Source organism: Sus scrofa, chromosome 5 (assembly GCF_054392235.1).
Source record: "Sus scrofa isolate SSC_HxYL_T2T_F1_AM1 chromosome 5, Sscrofa_HxYL_maternal_Yorkshire_Landrace_v2.0, whole genome shotgun sequence".
Taxonomy (NCBI): Eukaryota; Metazoa; Chordata; class Mammalia; order Artiodactyla; family Suidae; genus Sus; species Sus scrofa.
Window position 1 is genome coordinate 70,683,032 of NC_139387.1, and position 20,515 is coordinate 70,703,546.

The window sequence follows — 20,515 nt, forward strand, 5'->3', positions numbered from 1 at the left end:
TAATTCAGAAGCTTAAGCATGGTCTTTAAAGACACAAAACCATTCAAAAAACAGATGATCATCGTTCCTGTCATGGCTCAGCCCTAACGAAACTGACTACCATCCATAAGGACTCAGGTTTGATCCATGGCCTCGCTCAGTGGGTTAAGGATCTGGCATGGCCATGAGCTATGGTGTAGGTCCCAGACATGGCTCGGATCCTGCATTGCTGTGGCTGTGGTGTAGGCCAGCCGCTACAGCTCCGATTTGACCCCTAGCCTGGGAACCTCCATATGCAGTGGGTGCAGCCCTAAAAAGACCCCCAAAAAAAGGCAAAGAGGGAGAATTCTCATAAATAATAGCAAATTAACTTGCCTCTTGTGCCTAAAACCCTAAACTAAAGGAAAGGGTGGGTCAAGGAAGGTTTGAATCTATAGGAACAAAGTGAATGGAAGAAGAGTTGCCAGCAGATGAAACTTTTGTTTCTTTTTTTTTCTTTTTGTCTTTTTTTTAGGGCCACACCTGTGGCATACAGAGGTTCCCAGGCTAGGGGTCGAATCAGAGCTGTAGATTTTGGCCTACGACACAGCCACAGCAACGCCAGATCCAAGTAGCAGCTGCAACCTACACCACAGCTAATGGCAGTGCCGGATCCTTAACCCAATGAGCAAGGCCAGGGATTGAACCTGGGTCCTCTAGGATGTCAATCAGATTTATTTCCGCTGAGCCATGATGGGAACTCCAAGATGAAACATTTAAATATATTTTTGGAAAATGGAAAAAAGATGAGGGAGGAGTTCCCTAGTATCCTAGTGGTTAATGATTTGGTGTTGTTCTTGCTGTGGCACGGGTTGATCCCTGGCCTGGGAACTTGTGCATATTACAAGCACGGCAAAGAAGAAAAAGGAGGAGGGGGGCGGAGGAAGTAAAGGAGGAGGGTAACATTTCATTTCTGCTTACAGTTCATCAGCCATAACTAGTCACATTGTTATCTGAAAATTGGGTTCACCTCTTGGCGGGTGTTTAGCCAACAGAGAGACACAGCCAAGCCAAAGATGGCTAAAAGGAAGGACTTATTACTTGCAGCAAGGAAAGAAAACACCAGCGATCTTTCCCAAAGCCATGTCTCCCTGACGGCAAAATTGGGGACGTTTGTTTTATTTTTTGGCCACACACACAGCATGTGGAAATTCCCCAGCCAGGGACTGAACGCTCGCATAGTAGGGACCCAAGCCACAGCAGTGACAATGCCATATCCTTAATCCACTGTGCCATAAGAGATTTTAAGCTAAGGGTACTTGTATATTCACGAAGGGGCTTGAGCAGAGGAGAATTCAGCATATGATTGGGGCAAAGGTTGACAGAGTCCAAGCTTTAGCTGACTGAGGTCAAGAAGGTCAGCAGGGAGTTCCTGTCATGGCTCAGTGGTTAACGAATCCGACTAGGAACCATGAGGTTTCGGGTTCAATCCCTGGCCTCGCTCAGTGGGTTAAGGATCCTGCATTGCTGTGAGCTGTGGTGTAAGTCACAGATGAGGCTCGGATCCCGCATTGCTGTGGCTCTGGCGTAGGCTGGTGGCTACAGCTCCGACTGGACCCCTAGCCTGGGAACCTCCCGTGGCCATAGAAAAGGCAAAAAGACCAAAAAAAAAAAAAAAAAAAAAGAGAGAGAGAGAGAAGAAGAAGAAGGTCGGCAGCATCATTCCATCCTTTACCTGGGTGATGGCCTTAGTTCCTGGAAAACTCAAAGCTATTATTCTGTATATCCCTCAATGAGGAATTAGGACTCAGTTTTATTACTGTGCTATTGTTTGACTGCTTTTCCTGTGTTCCTGCATTCCTTTGTTCCTTTAAGACTATTAATCACCGGAGTTCCTACTGGGGCTCAATGGTACAAACTCAACTAGTATTCCATGAGGATGCTGGTTCGATCCCTGGCCCCACTCAGTGGGTTAAGGATCTGGAGTTGCTATGAGTGTGGTGTAGGTCACAGACGTGGCTTGAATCCTGCGTTGCTGTGAGCTGTGGTGTAGGTCGCAGACATGGCTTCAATCCTGTGTTGCTGTGGCTGTGACTGGCAGCTGTAGCTCCGATTCGACCCCCTAGCCTAGGAACCTCCATATGCCACAGGTGCAGCCCAAAAAGAAAAAAAAAAAAAAAAAGGTAATAAAGGTCTAGGATCCAGAAGAGCAGGAGAAGTAGAAAGAGATACTGAACTTATTAAAGAAGGAAGGGGAAGGGCAGGGAAATGCAGTAATGAGAAAGAAAGGATTTCACTAATGTGTAATTTATTTCTATACAGACCCCTCCACTTTATTTTATAATTATCTTCTCCTGTCTCTCTTCCCCCAGACATAGAACTTCCTGCGGGCAGGAGCTGTCTCTTATCCATCTTTGCACTGAGAGACCAGCACAGAAACTGACTTAGTCACACCTCCGTGAATGTACTTAGTTATAAAGACACATAATCTCATTCTTTTCTCACTCGCCAGCTCACCAGCTAGTGTAACTGGAGAAACAGGTGCTGCATTAAAACAGGAAGAAGAATGAAGGGAATGTAGCTGATCAAACACTTTAGGGGAACGGCAAACAGGCACCTGTTGTGTCAAAGGAGACATCGTCCCTTGCCACGCCCATCCTTCTCCTGGAACGCCAGAGGCACGAGAAGGGGCAAACACTTACCTAAACGCATAAAACAAAAAGAAACTGACTTTCTCCCTCTCTCTCTCTTTTCGCTGCACATAAGGCATGCAGAAGGCCCCAAGCCAGGAATCAAACCCTGAGCCATAGCCACAACTCAAGATGCTGCAGTGACAACACTGAATCCTTTACCCACTGCACCAAAGGGGAACATCAACTTTCTCTATTTTTAAACACAGTCTAGCTGCCTAGCTCCTTTAACAAATTGTTTACTTATTCTGCAAATCAAAGATTTTAAAGGTCTTAAATAACATATAGCCAAACAGTTCAGTTAAGCAAAAATCTCATAAATTGAAGGTGTGCAAACCTTATAACTCATAATTCCCCTTCTGATTACAGACCTTAGAAGGGAGTTTTCTGCACTGAGAATCATGAACTACTAGTAGGTGGTGATATCAAGTTAGTGGATCCTAAAAACAAATAAACAAAAGGAGTTCCCTGGTGGCTCAGGTCGCTGCTGTGACAGGGTTCCATCCCTGGCATGGGAACTTCTGCATGCTTTGGTTGAAGCCAAAAAAGAAAAAGAAAAAAAAATCAAGTTGGTGAATCCTGATCAGCACTTTTTTTTTTTTTTAGGGCCGCACCCACGGCATATGGAGGTTCCCAGGCCAGGAATCTAATTGGAGCTACAGCTGCCAGCCTACGCCACAGCCACAGCAACATCTGACCTACACCACAGCTCATGGCAACACCAGATCCTTAACCCACTGAGCGAGGTCAGGGATCGAACCCATAACCGCATGGTTCCTAGTCGGATTCATTTCCACTGTGCCACGACGGGATCTCTGTGATCAGCAAATTTTTAATGAATTAAAATAGGAGTTCCCATTGTGGTTCAGTGGGTTAAGAACCTGACATAGTGTCCGTGAGGATGCAGGTTCGATCCCTGGCCTTGAGTGGGCTAAAGATCTTATGTTGCTGAAAGCCGAGGTATAGGTCACACAGGCGGCTTGGATCTGGCACTGCTATGCTGTGATGCAGGCCAGCAGTTGCAGCTCCTATTCAACCCCTAGCCCAGGAACTTCCATATGCCACAGGAGTGGCCATAAAAAGAAAAAAAAAATAGATGAGAAATGATCAGAGAATACATACATAGCACTGCAGTATGTAGCGTGTGTGTGTAGTGTGAGTAGTATACACATTTGTTGTGTAGTGTATGAATATGTGAGTATAACAATGTGTTTCCTACAGTGGATCCTAGTTAATTAAAAAAAAAAAAATTTGGAGCTACAGCCCTAGAGAAAGTTTCACTGTTGTTTAATGGAGAATGTCCACAACAGCAATGTTTGTAGTAAAAGACATACACAAATAAGAAACGATTCCAGTATTCCTCAACATGACCATGAAAATTTGTGAATAATCATACAGTGCAATTATTATATCACAGTTAAAATGATTGCATCAGAGCTACATGTAAGAATATGAATACCAGAGTTCCTGTCGTGGCTTGGTGGTTAACGAATCCAACTAGGAACCATGAGGTTGCAGGTTCGATCCTTGGCCTTGCTCAGTGGGTTAAGGATCCGGCCTTGCCGTGAGCTGTGGTGTAGGTTGCAGACTCAGCTCAGATCCCGCGTTGCTGTGGCTCTGGCATAGGCTGGTGGCTACAGCTCCGATTCGACCCCTAGCCTGGGAACCTCCATATGCCACAGAAGCGGCCCTAGAAATGGCAAAAAAAAAAAAAAAAAAAGAATGTGAATACCACTCAATAAAGATGTTAAGCATAAAAACAAGTAGCAAAATGATACATTCACTGTAATATTTTATAATATAAAGTTTAAAAGCATGCAAAACTATAATTGTTTCCAGATATAGACATTGTATAAAGCATCATAGTAGGCATGGGGTTGATAAGTACCAAAGTCAGCAAGATGGTGACTTCCAACAAGAGAAGGAGGGAAATGCCACAGGAAGAGATACATCAGGCTCTTCAGCTGTACATGTGATGTTTGTTTCTTAACCTGTGGGAAGTGATATTACTACTTTTTTTTTTTTTTTTTTTTTTTTTTTTAGGGCCGTACTGGTGGCATACGGAGGTTCCCAGGCTAGGGGCTGAATCGGATCTGCAGCTGCCGGGCTACACCCCAGCCACAGCCATGCTTAATCCTTAATCCACTGAGCGAGGCCAGGGAGCGAACCCACTTCTTCATGAATCCTTGTCGGGCTTGTTAACTGCTGAGCCACCATGGGAGCTCCAAGTTATATTATTCTTGACTTTTCTGAATATTTCTTATTTTTTATATTTTCTTCCCACAAAGGGGGAGGGAAGTGAAGTTTAACAGACTTGGGTTTCAGTTGTCCCTGCCACTTTCCTTAATTTCTCCAAGCCTCTGCATCTGTAAGAGGATATCATAATAATAAATATCCTGTTTCATAATCAATTAAGTGAACTACTGTGGATATCAGTGCTGCACAAAGTGTGAAGTGCTATAGCAGTGTAAGCGGTTAATTGTGCACCGATGCTCCACAAATTCCAGCTATTACTGGAAACTCTTGGTGTTCCTTTGTTACATACTCTCATAGGAACTTGTCCCTTTCCTTCAGGGACACTTCCCCTAGTTTGCAATTATAAGTCCAGGATCGCTTTATATTACCATCAATCCACACTCCATGGCATTGGGTCCAGCACTGGTCTTGGCACATTTTGTTATTCTAAGGTGTTTGTTGGTTTGTTTTGCTTTTTAGGGCTGCACTCCTGACATATGGAAGTTCCCAGGCTAGGAGCTGAATCAGAACTACAGCTGCTGGCCTACACCACAGCCACAGCAACGTCATATTCCAGCTGAGTCTGTGACCTACACCATAGCTCATCCCAACACCGGATTCTTAACCCACTTAGCAAGGCCAGGGATCAAACCGGCATCCTCACGGATACTAGTAAAATTCGTTTCCGCTGTGCCACAATGGGAACTCCACATTTTGCTTTTCTTATCTGAAATAGTGGTTACCTGTACAAAGTAAGAATGAGAAGCAAGGTGGGAAAAAAGGGCTTTTATTTTGTCCTCAGTTTCTACCCTCTTTGCTCTTTTACCTTGTACCTGTAATAGTGACAAACTAGTTCAATTTTTAATTAAAATAATGATTAAATCGGCATATCAATTTCATCCCTCGAGGTAACATTTTAATACAGGACGTAGCAGGAAATAGGAGCAGGCAAAGCCTGGGAGGGAAGGCGGCGGCGTATCTAACGGTTTAAGAACGGCCGGCGGCGCCGTTAGGAGGCGCTTGCGAGGCCGCCGCAGAAATTCCCGCCCTCCCGCTACATGCCCCAGTAACCCCGGCGCGCCGGCGACCGAGAGTAACCTCGCGGTCGGGTGACGGCACCCCCCCGCCCCGACTCTCGCCTGCTCCGTCTCAGCCAATAGGGAGGCAGTGCACGAGCCGGCCGGACACCAGCACGCCCCGACTCCTCCCCTGAGCTGCTGGAACTGAGTTGTACAGGCGCTGCTTCAGACTTTTCCAATCGCAGGTCTGGTTCCCTGTACCAAGCCACGCCCCCGGCCTGCCCCGCGTTCATTCTGGCCAGAGTCACCTTTGCCTTACAACCGCTCAGCCCCGCCCCCTGCCTACCTTGCTGCGTGAGGCCCCGCCCCCTTCCCGGGCCGGCCAATGATCGGCTGAGTCTGAAGCCGCTGGGCGGGCCCACAGCCAATGCGCACGCCGTGGGCGGGCTCCGGGCCGGAATTGGGGGTGAAGCTCCAGCGTTGTGCCCACATTCGGGGCGCGCGGAGCCGAGGGGTCCCTGGGGGGCGCCCGGAGCTAAGATGGCGTCCGCAGCCGAGGGGGACGTGGGAGCGGTGGTGGAGCTGGCAGGAGTGCTGCGGTGGGTTCTCCAGGAGCTGAGCCTTAACAAGTTGGCGACGTCCCTGGGCGCGTCAGAACAGGCGCTGCGGCTCATCCTCTCCATCTTCCTAGGTAAGGACCCCTCGCGGAGTCCCCGGGGAACCGGGGCGTGACCTCCCCCTCTTCCCGGCCCCACCGGGAGGGCTGTGTGGGGTGCGAATGTGAATCCTAGAACACACCAACCAGCTCTGGAGAGGGATACAAGTCTAGTCTCGAGTCTGGGGGCGCTGTGCCCTCTGAACCTCTTCACCTTTCCCTTCGACCCCTACTGTACCCTTCTGGCCCCTCATTTGGCGCCACCACCCTCTCATCCTGCCATGCTCTATCCGGTGTCCCCACGACCTGTCCTTATTTGTCTCTCTTGAGTTCTACTCTCTGTCCATGTGTACTGCTGGTATTAATATCAACCCTCTCACACGCGCGCTTCTTATTGGCAGGTATAGGCCCCCTAACTTAGCTATTTCAGTCCTAAGGGCCCCCTCAGCCCCACGCTCCATACTTGCACATTCTGAATCTCTATTTTGTGCATTGCCAGCTTGTATTACACTTTCCTCTTTTTGTCCAGTTTCTCGTGTTTTCTTCTTATACCATATTGCTTTTTCTTTTCCTTAACCACCCACCTGTCATTTACCCTGGAATATCATTTTAGTACTGGGCTTGGGAAACAGGACTGGCAACCCCTTAAAAACTATCCATGCTACCCCAAGCGGTTGTTATCCACGTGGTTCAAAGGATGTGGTATATCTGAATTTATGTCACAACAGACTGTGTTATACCTGGTTTATAGGCTTTTTTATTGCATTCTTCCTCCATGGTTTTTTTAATACAAGGAAGCAGCATGACAATGAGGGGGGAAAAAAGTGTGTAGACTTAGAAGGCAAACGAATCAGATCCAGCCTTGCTGCTGCTTACAAACTGTGGGACCCCGGGCCAACCACATAACCTGTCTGAGTCTCAGTGTTCTTATTTATGAAATGAGGACAATAATGCCTATCTGATAGGATTGCTGTAAAGTCTTGTAGGAATTCAAAAGTTAGGAGCTGATTTGTCAATATTTGAGTAGTTGGAAGATTTTATGAAGGTTATGGGACTTTAGGAGAGCAGGGGTGGGAGGAATTTAGCAAACAAAACAGAGGGGCAAGAGCAGGTCTGCACTACAAGAAATTTGAGATAAAGTTGGGCAGATGTGGAAAGCCTTAAATGCCAGAAAGAAATTTGGAATTTATCCAGTAGTCAGTAGAGATGCTGACATTTAATATCATCTAAGGGTGTTAACTAGATCTAGATAATGGGAGAAGCATTAATTCATATTTAAACAACCTTGGGTAATATCACGTCCTTCACCTATTACACATCAAACCTAGACAATCTTCCTTTCTTCCAAATGAGGGTCACATTTTCTCTCCCTTATAGAATTGTAAAATTGTATTTTATTTTATTGCCTTTTAGCGCTGAACCCTCGGCATATGGAGGTTCCCAGGTTAGGGGTCCAATCGGAGCTACGGCAGCTGGCCTACACCGCAGCCACAGCAGCTCCGGATCCCCGACCTACTGAGCGAGGCCAGGGATCAAACCCACATCCTCATGGATACTAGTTAGATTCATTTCCACTGCACCACAACAGGAACTCCCTGTAAAATTTTAGAGGTAGAGGGGACTTTAACTTGTGTGACTTGCTTAGTGTCACCCAGATCTAACCCAGTTTATCAGTACCTCAGTCCAGGGTTCTTTGCACCACACCAGCTTTGAACTTCCTACTTCTTCACCCTTGTTTCTAACCTGGTTATTTCTTGGAGATTGTAGTTGACAATTAAGAGTGTTTACATTTCGGAGTTCCCTTGATGGCTCAGCAATTAACAAACCCGACTAGGATCCATGAGAATTCGGGTTCTGCCCTGGCCTCGCTCAGTGGGTTAAGGATCTGGAGTTGCCGAGAGCTGTGGTGTAGGTAGCAGGTGTGGTTCAGATCCGGAGTTGCTGTGGCTATGGCTCCAATTCGACCTCTAACCTGAGAACCTCCATATGTTCGAGTACGGCCCTAAAATAGAAAAAAAAAAAAAAGGCATTTACATTTTATTCATTAAGAAGCTCACTGTTGATTTCTCAACAATAAATTAAGACTGTAACACAAGTAACAAATTATAAGGGGTAGCCTGTTAAATGGAGTGGGGCCTGGAATTAGGACTTGGAATCTGTCCTTTCAGTGCTGACATAACAGCCTGTGCACTCCTGGTAGATTCCTGTATACTACAACAGTCCAGAAAGTTGTTTTCTCCATCTCTCTCTCTCTACTCTCATTCTCATTACCACCAGTCATCAAAGTAATAAACACTTGATATAATACCTCTCCCACACTCCTGAGCCCCCTTGCCCATTCTTCTGCCATTTCCCACATCCCCGCTTCCTATCTCACAGGTCCCACTGCCTTCAGTCACTCATAGTGTATCTGATTTTTAGATCAACACGGGGTTCACATTGCCTCAGAGCAGTCATGGGGTTGTATTTTCTAGGTTCAGGTTAAATACATACATACATAAGTTGATAGGCTTGACAAGGGCCTGGAAGAAAGGGTGCATTCTGGTTGTAAATATATTTCTCTTAGAAAGGTAACATCACTTCTGTGTATTGTAACCTAGAAACCAGCAGCCTTTCAGCAATAGAGTACCTGGTTCCTGAACCATCTCTCCTGGGGGACTGGGATCCTGGAGGAAGTCCTCGTTTGAGGTACCAAGAAGGCCTCCAGACCAAAATGACTTCTGCCTCCCTTTCTACGAGCGAGATTAATTTGGGTTAGAAACACCCAAATGCAGATACCCTGAGGGAAGGGTTAGGTATTCCATCCATTCACATTTTGAAGGGATAGTCAGAGTACTGTTTTAATTAATCTCATTACTGTTTTCTGAACATCTTACTTTCTGTGCTTAAGTTCTCTGTGCTGATCTTAAAAGTGATCAGATGGAGCATTAGCCTTCAAATATTATAAACTGAGACCCATGGTAAGAAATATGTTTGACATCATGACCCAGTATACACATGAGTGTATATGTATATTGGAAACAAAGGAAAGATTTATCATCCTGAGTATAGGCAAGTGTTGAGCTCTTTTCTCTTTTATTTTTCGGTGTTATTTATGACCCACTAAATTGATTTCATGACCCATTAATGGGTTACAACAAGTAGCTGAAAAATCCCGTGTTAGAGGCTGGAATTTTGACTATTCGATACTTGCAGGAAAAGGTAAACTTATGAACACTGCTGCACCAGGGTATTTTGAACAGGCAGAGGACTCTGTTCTAAAGGGGTGTGTGCATGTTTATCTCGCATCTGATTGCCAGGAGTTCGGTCGCAGATAAATTTTGCTGTGAGCGCTGGTGCTGGCAGATTGCTACTGGAAAACATCTTGCCTTCAACAACCTGAGTCTCATCGTGCCTCAGCATAATTAATAACGTGATTTCTTTGAGACAAACTCAGTGAAATGTACCTCCGTGGGGAAGGCACTGAATTGGACCCTGCAAAGGCAAGCGCAGCAGTGCAGTATGAGTAACAGGGCCAGGCCCCTCATGGTATGACGTACGCTCTGCTAGAGGGCAGGGAGTGGGCATGAGATAAGTATTCTCACCACCACAATAACAGGCAGAAATCTAAGTGCCCTAAGAGAGTTGCAGAGCTTCATGAGATTGAAAGATTGGAGCTCTAATGAACTTTGAAAGCCAAATACCTTTTCAGCAGACCAAGATGGGGAGCCGGAGGAATAGCATGAGCCAAAGCACCGAGACAGGGACGTGTGATGACACATTCAAGGAACAGGAGGTGGTCCAGGTGGCCTGAAGCAGGCCTTAAGTAGAGAAGTGGTGGAAAATAAGAGTGGAACTGGAGTAGGTTGTGACAGCCAAGGCAAGGGGTGTGTCCTTAGTCAAGTCAGCAGGAGGGAGCCACTGCAGATACTTGAAAGGGGAATGATGGCACTGGCACTGTCATGGCAGACGGTACAGTGTAGAGTGGTTAGAAGTAGACACAGGTGGGAGGTTGGGGATCCAGTGAGAAGGAACAATGATCTAAATCATGACTTGGAGGCCAGGTAGTGGCACCGAGAAGGGAAGTTAAAGATCTCACTTGAGGAGTTCCCGTCGTGGCTCAGTGGTTAACAAATCTGACTAGGAACCATGAGGTTGCGGGTTCGATCCCTGGCCTCGATCAATGGGTTAAGGATCCGACATTGCCGTGAGCTGTGGTGTAGGTCACAGACGTGGCTCGCATTTGGCGTTGCTGTGGCTGTGGCATAGGCCGGCGGCTACAGCTCTGATTAGACTGCTAGCCTGGGAACCTCCATATGCTGCAGAAGCAGCCCTAGAAATGGCAAAAAAGACCAAAAAAAAAAAAAAAGGATCTCACGTGAGATGTTTTAGGAGTCCAGAATCTTTTGAAAGGTAGATCCTGGAATCACTTTTATCCACACAGCTGCTCATGCCAGAAACCTAGAACCAGCCTTGTCGCCTCCCTTTCACCCTGTCCCCTCACCCCCGTCACCAAGCCCTATCAATACTTCCTGCAAATTGTGCCTCAAAGAATCACTTCTCTCCATCACCACAGCCACTGACCATCTGTCATCAAAACCACGCAACAGCCCCTGAACAGGTCTCTAATGTCTTCCGACCTGCCTAGTCTATTCTCCAGGGCCTTCTCTACTCTGCTGGGAAGCCCCTGCCTGCTGCCCCAGCCTTGTCATGCGCCAGTTCACAGCCTTGTAGCCACATGGCTGTCTCCCAGATCCTCAGAAAAGGCATCAGACTCTTTCCTCCTTGAGCCTTTGTACCTGCTGATCCCACTGCCAGGAACATTCTTCACTGGTTACCCACCTGACAGATCCTTTTCCTCTTTCACGTCTTGGTTCGAATTGTCTCTTCCTCCGAGAGTTCTCAGAGTTCTCATTTTAAATTATGCCCCCCGTTATACTTTCTCCTACTGACTGAAATTTCCTTCCTGGTGTATATTCTGATGTGTGATGATATATTTGTAGATGAGGGCAGAAATCATGTAAGCTTTTTTTGGGGGGGCGTCTTTTTAGGGCCACACCTGTGACATATGGAAGTTCCCAGGCTAGGGGTCAAATCAGGGCTTCAGCTGCCGGCCTACACCACAGCCACAGCAACTGGGAATCCAAGCCATGTCTGTGACCTACACCACAGCTCACAGCCACGCCAGATCCTTAACCCACTGAGTGAGGCCAGGGATTGAACCCCTGTCCTCATGGGTACTAGTTGGGTTTACTGAGCCGCAACAGAAACTCCAGAAATCATGTAAGTTTTGTTTGTTACAGTGTAACCAGAGTTTAATATAGTACCTAGCTTATGAAAAAGGCCCAGTAAATACTTGTTGAATAAGTGAATTGTGAATGAATGACTTAGCACCTGATTATATGCAGGATAAAGTAGTTTGGGTTTTTTTTTTTTTTTTTTTTTTTTTTTTTTTGCTTTTTAGGGCCACATGTGCAGCATGTGGAAGTTCCCAGGCTAGGGGTCAAATTGGAGCTACAGCTGCTGGCCTACACCAAGGCTCACAGCAACGCTGGATCCTTAACCCACTGAGTGAAGCCAGGGATCAAACCTGCACCCTCGTGGTTATTATTAGTTGGATTCGTTTCCGCTGCACCACAATGGGAACTCCTAAAGAAGTAGTTTTTTAAAAAAACAAACTCAATCCTCCTGCCGGGATAGTTGGAAAGATGATCGTATCTTTCACAAATGCAGAGAGGGGAGTTCCCTTCGTGGTGCAGTGGAAATGAATCCGACTAGAATCCATGAGGACGCGGATTCCATTCCAGGCCTCACTCAGTGAGTCGAGGATCCGGTGTTGCCACGAGCTGTGGTGTAGGTTGCAGATGCAGCTCATGTCCTGCCGTCGCTCTTGCTGTGGCTGTGGCGTAGGCCAGCAGCTGCAGCTCCAATTTGACCCCTAGCCTGGGAACTTCCATCTGCCGTGGGTACAGCCCTAAAAAAAAAAAAAAAAAAATGCGGAGAGGTCAAGAGGAGGGTCAGATATTGTTCAGTACCAAGTAAAGTTATGATCTAGTTCGGGGCTTGCTCTAGGTTCCAAGAAGCCTAGTCTTGAGCTCAGAGAAGAAGTTAGGCTAAAGGTACAGTTTTAGGAGTCGATAGTGGCATCATAATTGGATCAGGGAGGGAAGGAAATTTGCGGAGAAGCTTAGAGAGGAGAATCTGGTGTTGACTGAGTATATCGACGTTTCTGCCTGTTGTTGGTGATGACAGTAGCTGACAGGTGTCGAGTGCTCAGCAGTACCCCACCTAAGTCTGACAACTGCCCCTAAGATATTTACAGTACTCTTATCATCTCCTTTCTGCAGATAGGAAACTGGGACCTCGGAAGGTTGAGTAACTCGCCCGAGGTCACACCTCTTTCTCCCCACCTCTAGAGTCCCTGCTCTTTACCTCCTGGGGGTTGGGAAGAGCATGTGGAGGTGGAAAGGACAAATGCCCTTGGTCTCCTTTGCTCTTTGCATTGGCCATGATTAAACCAAGATGTAATCAGCATGTGAGTTACCTCTCAGCGTCCAACGCTGGCACTGGCCAAATGGAGCAGATGGCCACCCTGCCTAGTGGGAGTGTTCTCCTCCAGTCTTGGCCACGACAGTGGCTGGGCTGTCAGACTCATCCAGAATGGCACTCGGGGGTAAGAACTCATTCCTCAGAGGTTCAGAATTAGCATCACGGAGGTTAGCAACCTTTAAAAGCAAAGGAGGTCCTGCAGTTTCGCTCCCTTTGGACCAAAGTCAGGTCTGGCCCTTCAGAACTAAATCCATTATTTGGTGCAAAAAGCCTTCTTCAGGTAACACTTCCAAGCTAAGCTCGATGGAAATTGAGCAGCATTAACTAAACAAATGGAACTTCTGACCATTATACAAAGCAGGGTCCAAAAATTCTATAAGGGGGGTTGTCCTAAATGACTTTTATGGCCTCTTCTGTTCCTAAAAGCCCAGGTACATTCTACATTTTAGACTTTTTATTTTGATTCCGCGCCACAAGTTTCATCATTACCTAAAGCTTCCTGTTAGGGATTTCTTTTAAATATATGTTTCCAACTACTTCTCATCTATACTCCAGTATTTAACATTGCACAGAAGTTCCTGTGCAGTGAACTTTAATGTGAATGGCGGTATAAATTTAATGTCAAATTGAACATTTTCTTTTCAGAGGCATGTGTAAATCAGGGCCCAGAGATTATATTCACAGGCTAATTAACAAAAGCAATCATATGCCCACTGACATTAAGTCTGCCTGGGCAGCCACGGGAACTCACTGGAGGCATTCCATCCAGCAGGATTTGAGGGAGTTCTCCTGTGGCTCAGCAGTAACAAACCTGACTAGTATCCATGAGGACTTGGGTTCGATCCCTGGCCTCGCTCAGTGGGTTAAGGATCCAGCATTGCTGTGAGCTGTGGTGTAACTCACGGACTCAGATCTGGTATTGCTGCGGCTATGGTATAGGCTGGCAGCTACAAATTAGCCCAGTAACTTCCTTATGCCATGGGTGTGGCCCTAAAAAAAATTGGGATTTGAGAGTCTGGTGAAGCATCAGGTTAAGGATCAGTGTTGTCACTGCTGTGATTCAAGTCACAGCCGTGGAACAGGTTCAGTCCCTGGCCCAGGAGCTTCTTCAGGCACGGCCAAAAAAAAAAATTTTTTTTTTAAGTGGGATTTGATCTTCAAAATGGAAATGGCATTTCATCTGGATGCAAAGGTTATGGAAGATTCTGGACCAGTGGAGATGAAAGGGGGAGCTTTCTAGCAGCAAACAATAATGAGCACATTTGTGGAGAACAGAAAAAGTAAGAAAAAGTCTGAGGAACAGCAAGTAATCCAGTTTGGCTAGAACAATAGAGGCTTCATAAAGGAGTAGCAGAGAAAAGCCTGGTAGAGCTTTCAGGTAGATGGGGGTAGGGTAGGGCGGTAGAATAAGCTGACAGGATATGCACTGTCACCAGAGACCTGTGGGCCTAGGTACAGGTCTCTAAGATTAATTCGGATTAAATATTTACTAGTTCTTTCACCACCGACCAATTGCTAAACTTCAGCCATCCTTTTCCTTATGTTCCCAAAGGCCTAAAGAACTGAGGTTAAGAGCTAAGCAATGTATCTGATAAATGACTTTTGACATTATATTTAATTCATTATAAGCAGCAATATTTTGAAACAGAACACAAAATTTAGCTGAATTTTTTAAAGTAATATATAGTCATCAAAGAGCTTTCTTATTTCTAGAGAACTGCCTGGGCAGACCTCTTGTGTAGATGCATTCATTCTCATTCTGCTGTGGAAAAGCCTGAGAGGCACGGCTCGTTGGGAAGCCGTGAGGACTGAAAGAAATGAATCGTATGAACCCTTGACCAAGCCTGACCCAGGGTGGTCTTAAACAATTGTTCTCTCCCTTCGCTCAGTGGATACTCATCCCCTTCCTTCCCAGGGAGATTCCCAGTGTGGTCTTGGGACCAGCAGCAGCAGCATCTCCTTGGAACTTGGTGGAAATGCAGATTCTCAGGTCTACCCCAGACCGACTGAAGGGCAAACTGAGGTTGGGGCCCAGTGATCTGTGTTTTAACAAGCCCTCCAGGTTATACCAGTTGCCCCGGTGTTTAAGGATCATGGGGTTTACCCTGGCTGCAGGTCTCTGTTTTGTAATACATGTCCCAACAGTTCCCTAAACTTTTGGAAATGTCATTGTATCCTGCACCCTTTGGAATAAACAAAATGCTCTTCGATTCTTTATGGCTTAGTTTGCCCCATTTGCTGACCTCTCTCTTTATTCTTCAAACAGTATCGTTGAATCATATGATTAATGTCATTATAATAATGATGTTATTATGTCATACGCATCTTCATTATCATAACTATCTTCATTATCTACACGGTCTGTTGTGACCTGCAGCTCTAACAAAAATTAGGTGCCCTTGTTGCAGCTGCCAGGGAAAGCCGTTCTTCTCAGGCAGAGTTTTTAAGGTAGGGTGTGCGTGTGTGTTGACATTTTCTTAGCAGTTGCTGAAGTCAAAGGCCAGGAGATTTAGGGCCCACGTGGAGTGCTCTTGGTGAAGCCGTAATCCTCCCTAGAGACCTTAAAGCCTATCTAACAGTAATGTGTGTAGCCCGAAAGATGCTGTATGTGTCTTTATTTCTCCCTATTTTCAAAATGAGAGGGGAGAGCAAGGGAGACTCTAAAGATAAGGGTAAGTAATTTCTGAATGAGAATTTCCTTTTTGCTTAAAATGGATTGCTTTTTTAATCTAAGTTCCTCCCTATTCGAGCAGTGGCTTTGGAGATAGGTGAGAGTCATTACTCTGGTCACCTTGAATGGAGGATTCTGTCTAAGAATCATATGTATATTATCGTTAATAACAGAGGCTTCTGATGGAAATGTCACTGCATTCAAATTGTAGGGATAGTTTGTCCAAAATCAGGTAGAAGTTCAGCCCAGAAATGATCAGACCCAGGTTTTTTTCATGACTCACATGAAGTCATCAAATAGACGGTTTAAGGGCCCCACGCTAAGTATAGGCTAAGGTTAAATTTAAAACAAAAAGCTTTTGTCAATTAAAAAAAGCTTTTTAGTATCAAATATTCATGTTGCTATGACATTTTGATAAGAAAAGCATACATGGTCATACCTGGTATTCAAAATTATGAATGGTGAGGTAGTAATTTTGCAGGCAATTAAGAATTCACTATAGGAGTTCCCGTCGTGGCTCAGTAGTTAATGAACCCTACTAGGATCCATGAGGATGCGGGTTCGATCACTGGCCTCGCTCAGTGGGTGAAGGATCTGGTGTTAACTGTGAGCTGTGGTGTAGGTTGCAGATGCAGCTCAGATCCCGCGTTGCTCTAGCTGTGGCAGAGACCAGTAGTTACAGCTCTGATTCAACGCCTCGCCTGGGATCCTCCATGTGCTGTAAATGTGGCCCTAAAAAGCAAAAAAAAAAAAAAAAAAAAAAATTCACTATAAAAAAAAAATTAGAGGACTCATGTGCATATATTGTTTGCACACATGAGGAGGATATGAGATCCCAGAAGGCTACATTCTGACCACTGTGGATTTGTATATGCTCGAATGACATCTGTGTAGATGTGCTAAATGGCTCATAGCTCTTGAGGTTTTCAGTTTCTGCTGTGATAGCAATTCTAAACTCAGATAGACTTGGACACCACTCTGGATTACTGTCCATAAATACAAAACTTCTGTTAGCAAAGCCAGAAAGCAGAGGCCAACTGGAACAGTGCCCTTTAAGGCCCCTATGGCATATACCTCAGACAGAAGTGGGAGAGATTGCTTAGAGTCAGAGTAAATATACAGGGCCCTGACTAAAACTGGGCAACCATAAAGGCTGCTAGAAGCCCTCATTCTTTAGCTAAAGGATAATTCGAGTTGTTCCCCCCGCCCCTGTTTTTTTTTGGTGTTTTTTTTTTTTGTCTTTTCTAGGGCCGCACTTAAGCGGCATATGGAGGTTCCCAGGCCAGGGGTCGAATCAGAGCTGTAGCAGCCAGCCTACACCACAGCCACAGCAACATGGGATCCGAGCCACATCTGTGACCTACACCACAGCTCACGGCAACGCTGGATCCTTACCCACTGAGCAAGGCCAGGGATTGAACCTGCAACCTCGTGGTTCCTAGTTGGGGTTGTTAACCACTGAGACATGATGGGAATTCCCTGACTCCACTTTTTAATTCTTCTTTAGTTCTTCTGAGAGTAGGAAACAAAAACAAAATGTAGAAACTCCTTTATAGCATGCATTTGTATTATTTATACTAAGAGCCTAACGTGATTGTGGGGACCTGGGTCATCTCACCAGACGCTCCAAATTTCTTCAAGTCTTAACCTCTTGTTTTATATTTTTCTTAAGTGTGGATAGTTTTATTACATCCTAAACAATATAATTTTTTTCATAGTTTTGAATTCTTCCCAAATCTTCAAGGAAGATTGAGATGCTTATATAGAAGATCATTTCTAGCATGGATGGTCAGAGATAAAGTGAACTTCATCAAAATTAAAAACTTTTGTGTATCAAAAGATACTATAGGAGCTCCCATTGTGGCTCAGTGACAACAAGCTGTGAGCTGTAGCGTGAGGCGCAGTTGCAGCTCAGATCTGGTGTTGCTGTGCCATAGGCAGCAGCTGTAGCTCCCATTCAACCCCCAGCCTGGGAACTTCCATATGCTTCAAGTATGGCTCTAAAAAGTAAAAAAAAAGAACTGAAAGCAGATGTTCACACAAAAACTTGTACACCAATGTACATTATTATACTAGCCAAAAAGTGGAAACAACCCAACTGATGAATGGATAAACAAAATATTCTGTTCATGCAATGGAATATTCAGCTGTAAAAAGGCAGGAAGTACTGATACCTCCTACAACATGGATGCACTTCGAAAAACACGGTGCTAAGTGCAAGAAGACACAAATAGCCACAGAGTGTATGAAGTGCCCAGAATAAGCAAATCCAAAAAGACGGAAAATAGATTGACGGTTGCCAGGGGATGAGAGGAGGGTTGAATTGAGGTTTGGGGTTTCTTGTTAGGGTGATGAAAGTCTTCTGGCATTGGGTAGTGGGGATGTTTGCCCACTTTATGAATGAAGAGTGACCGTGCTGGATTACAAAGGTAGAGAAAGAGAACTCGCAAATAGTTACACCCATTCACATTCATAAGGACAATTAGAGGGTGTGAAGCTGTTATCTTTTTTCCTGTTAGAATCTTAGCTGGTTAAAGAGTTTATTGTTTCACTTGCTGGAATACCTGCTGAGAAAAGTCTCACCTACCTTGTTTGTATTTACAAAGCCCAGATTTGGCACCTCTGACACAAGAGAGAAATTATCCTGACAAGTATTTGGGAAGGTTGGAGGAAGAGCAGCTAATTAGCCACTTGGCAGTGTGGCAGGGCAACCCTAGGCCAGATCAAGTCACAACAGCAATGAAGAACCATTTCTCACTGAAAACCAGTGCTGTACATTAAAAGCAGCAGGGGGCAGGGGGGGACCCCAGGTTACCACACACTGGTTAGAAATTTTTAAGAGAGAACCGTAAAGTGTGAAATCCAAAAAAGCATTACAAATGAGGGGATAAAACACTTTAGGTCTATAAGGGAAAGAAGAGGAGGAAACTTAACAGGGCACAAAAGAAAGATAGGAAGTGGGAGGAGGAACTGACAGGTCAGAGAGCGGAGAAGGTGGAGTTCTGTGGCCCTGAAGGCCTGGCCCATCCCCTGCTCCTCTCCCTGGACCTCTGGAGAGCCTGTTCCCAGCTGATAAACATCGCTGCTAGGTGACTTCTGCGATCCTTCTGCTCCTGGACTTAAACAGGTAGCCCCACAGTCTCAAATACTCAGCCTCCACATCTAAATAAGGGATCCTTCGCCTCCCCTCCCACCACCAGGGCGGCACTCCCTTCCCTTCCGGTCTGCCCAAATTCTGGCTGCATTCCAGCTTGGCCTCACTAGCCTCAACCACTGTATGTAAAAATGCTAATGAAGGAAGAAGCGCCGTTCTGTGTAGTGTGATGCCGCCTTCCTCCACACACTGATCTAGGGCTGACAGTGTAGCCCAAAGTCCAGACCAAAACGTGCTTCCCAGTCCTGGCATCCCAGGTCCCAGCTGGCCCTCCCTGTTGACCAGCCACAGTCCTGTCCAAGCCTCCTCAGCCTCACCCCTCCCAGACCTGAGGCAGCCACTGAGCCAGGACCCTACTGCCACCAACACTGCTGCCTCCAACCCCAAACCCCCACTAGAGCTACTTTGAGCACTATGCCTGTTATTTGGAAGACCTTGGATGAAGCCCTGTGCCCACAGAATTCTGGGAGTAGCAGAACTTCTGGTGAACATCCAGCTTTGTTGTAGTGGTTGACTGTTTTATAAATAATCTAGAATTTGTGGGACCTGAAGCTTCTGTAGTCTCGGTCACCTTCTTTAAGAAAAAGAATACAAACATATCTTAAGAATTTTATAAAAATGTATGACCATGTGAAATGTTGCTAGCTCCACCTCCACCCCACCCCTAACCCCCCCAGGCCTTCAAGGGGCCTGTGCAGATGCAGGGCCTCAGACTGAAGCTTGGTTAACTTCCGGTACATCCGATACTTCCTGTACTGGGTGCAACTCAGACCTTTATTTCTGAAACTTGCTAAAGGCTTAATTTAGTTAAATCAGATAGAGGTGGGTGAAGGCCAGAATTTCCAACCCCTGGGTTAGAAACCTGAGGTCTGAGATTTTTATATTTTAAAGTTGGTTAAAAGAATACTCAAGTTTTTAAAAATTAGGTATAGATAAGCTTATATAAAATATTTGCCCATATGTAAACATTTTTAAGTGGCCTCAAGGAACTACATGTATGATGCTTTTACAGACGGTTTTTTTGTTTTTGTTTTTGTTTTTTGTCTTTTTGCCATTTCTAGGGCTGCTCCCACGGCACATGGAGGTTCCCAGGCTAGGGGTCGAATCGGAGCTATAGCCACCTGCCTACACCAGAGCCGCAGCAATGCCGGATCCGAGCCACATCTGCAACCTACACCACAGCTCACAGCAACGCCAGATCCATAACCCACTGAGCAAGGCCAGGGATCGAACCCGCAACCTCATGGTTCCTAGTCGGATTCGTTAACCACTGAGCCACGATGGGAACTCCCAGGTGTTTTCTTTTCAATCTGCAAAACAGCCCACAAGATGGCTAGTATTTTCCCTGTCAACTGAAAGAAAAACACATCCTAAAATCTCAACCTAAAAGCTGCAAGTTCAGTTTTATTCAGGGGACCTTACTGAGGACTATAGCCTGGGAGGCAGCCCCTCAGAAAGCTCTGAGGAACTGCTCCAAAGAGGTAAGGGAGGAGCCAGGGTATATGTGAATTTTTTTGTTTTGTTTTTGTTTTTTGTCTTGTTGCCATTTCTAGGGCTGCTCCCACGGCACATGGAGGTTCCCAGGCTAGGGGTCGAATCAGAGCT

General features: G+C 45.7%; 1 protein-coding gene across 3 annotated transcripts in view; it reads left to right on the forward strand.

Annotated features, from left to right (window-relative positions):
- Positions 1 to 6,359: 6,359 nt before the first annotated feature.
- LPCAT3 (lysophosphatidylcholine acyltransferase 3) overlaps positions 6,360 to 20,515 on the forward strand; it is a 38,153-nt gene continuing 23,997 nt past the window's right edge. For all 3 annotated transcript variants that reach the window (XR_014803904.1, XM_084956886.1, XM_003355593.6), the window contains exon 1: positions 6,360 to 6,593. Coding sequence is in view for 2 of the 3 variants with exons in the window: in XM_084956886.1 (XP_084813012.1) it covers positions 6,443 to 6,593 (151 nt within the window). In the remaining variant the exon portion in view is untranslated. The remainder of the gene's footprint in view (positions 6,594 to 20,515) is intronic.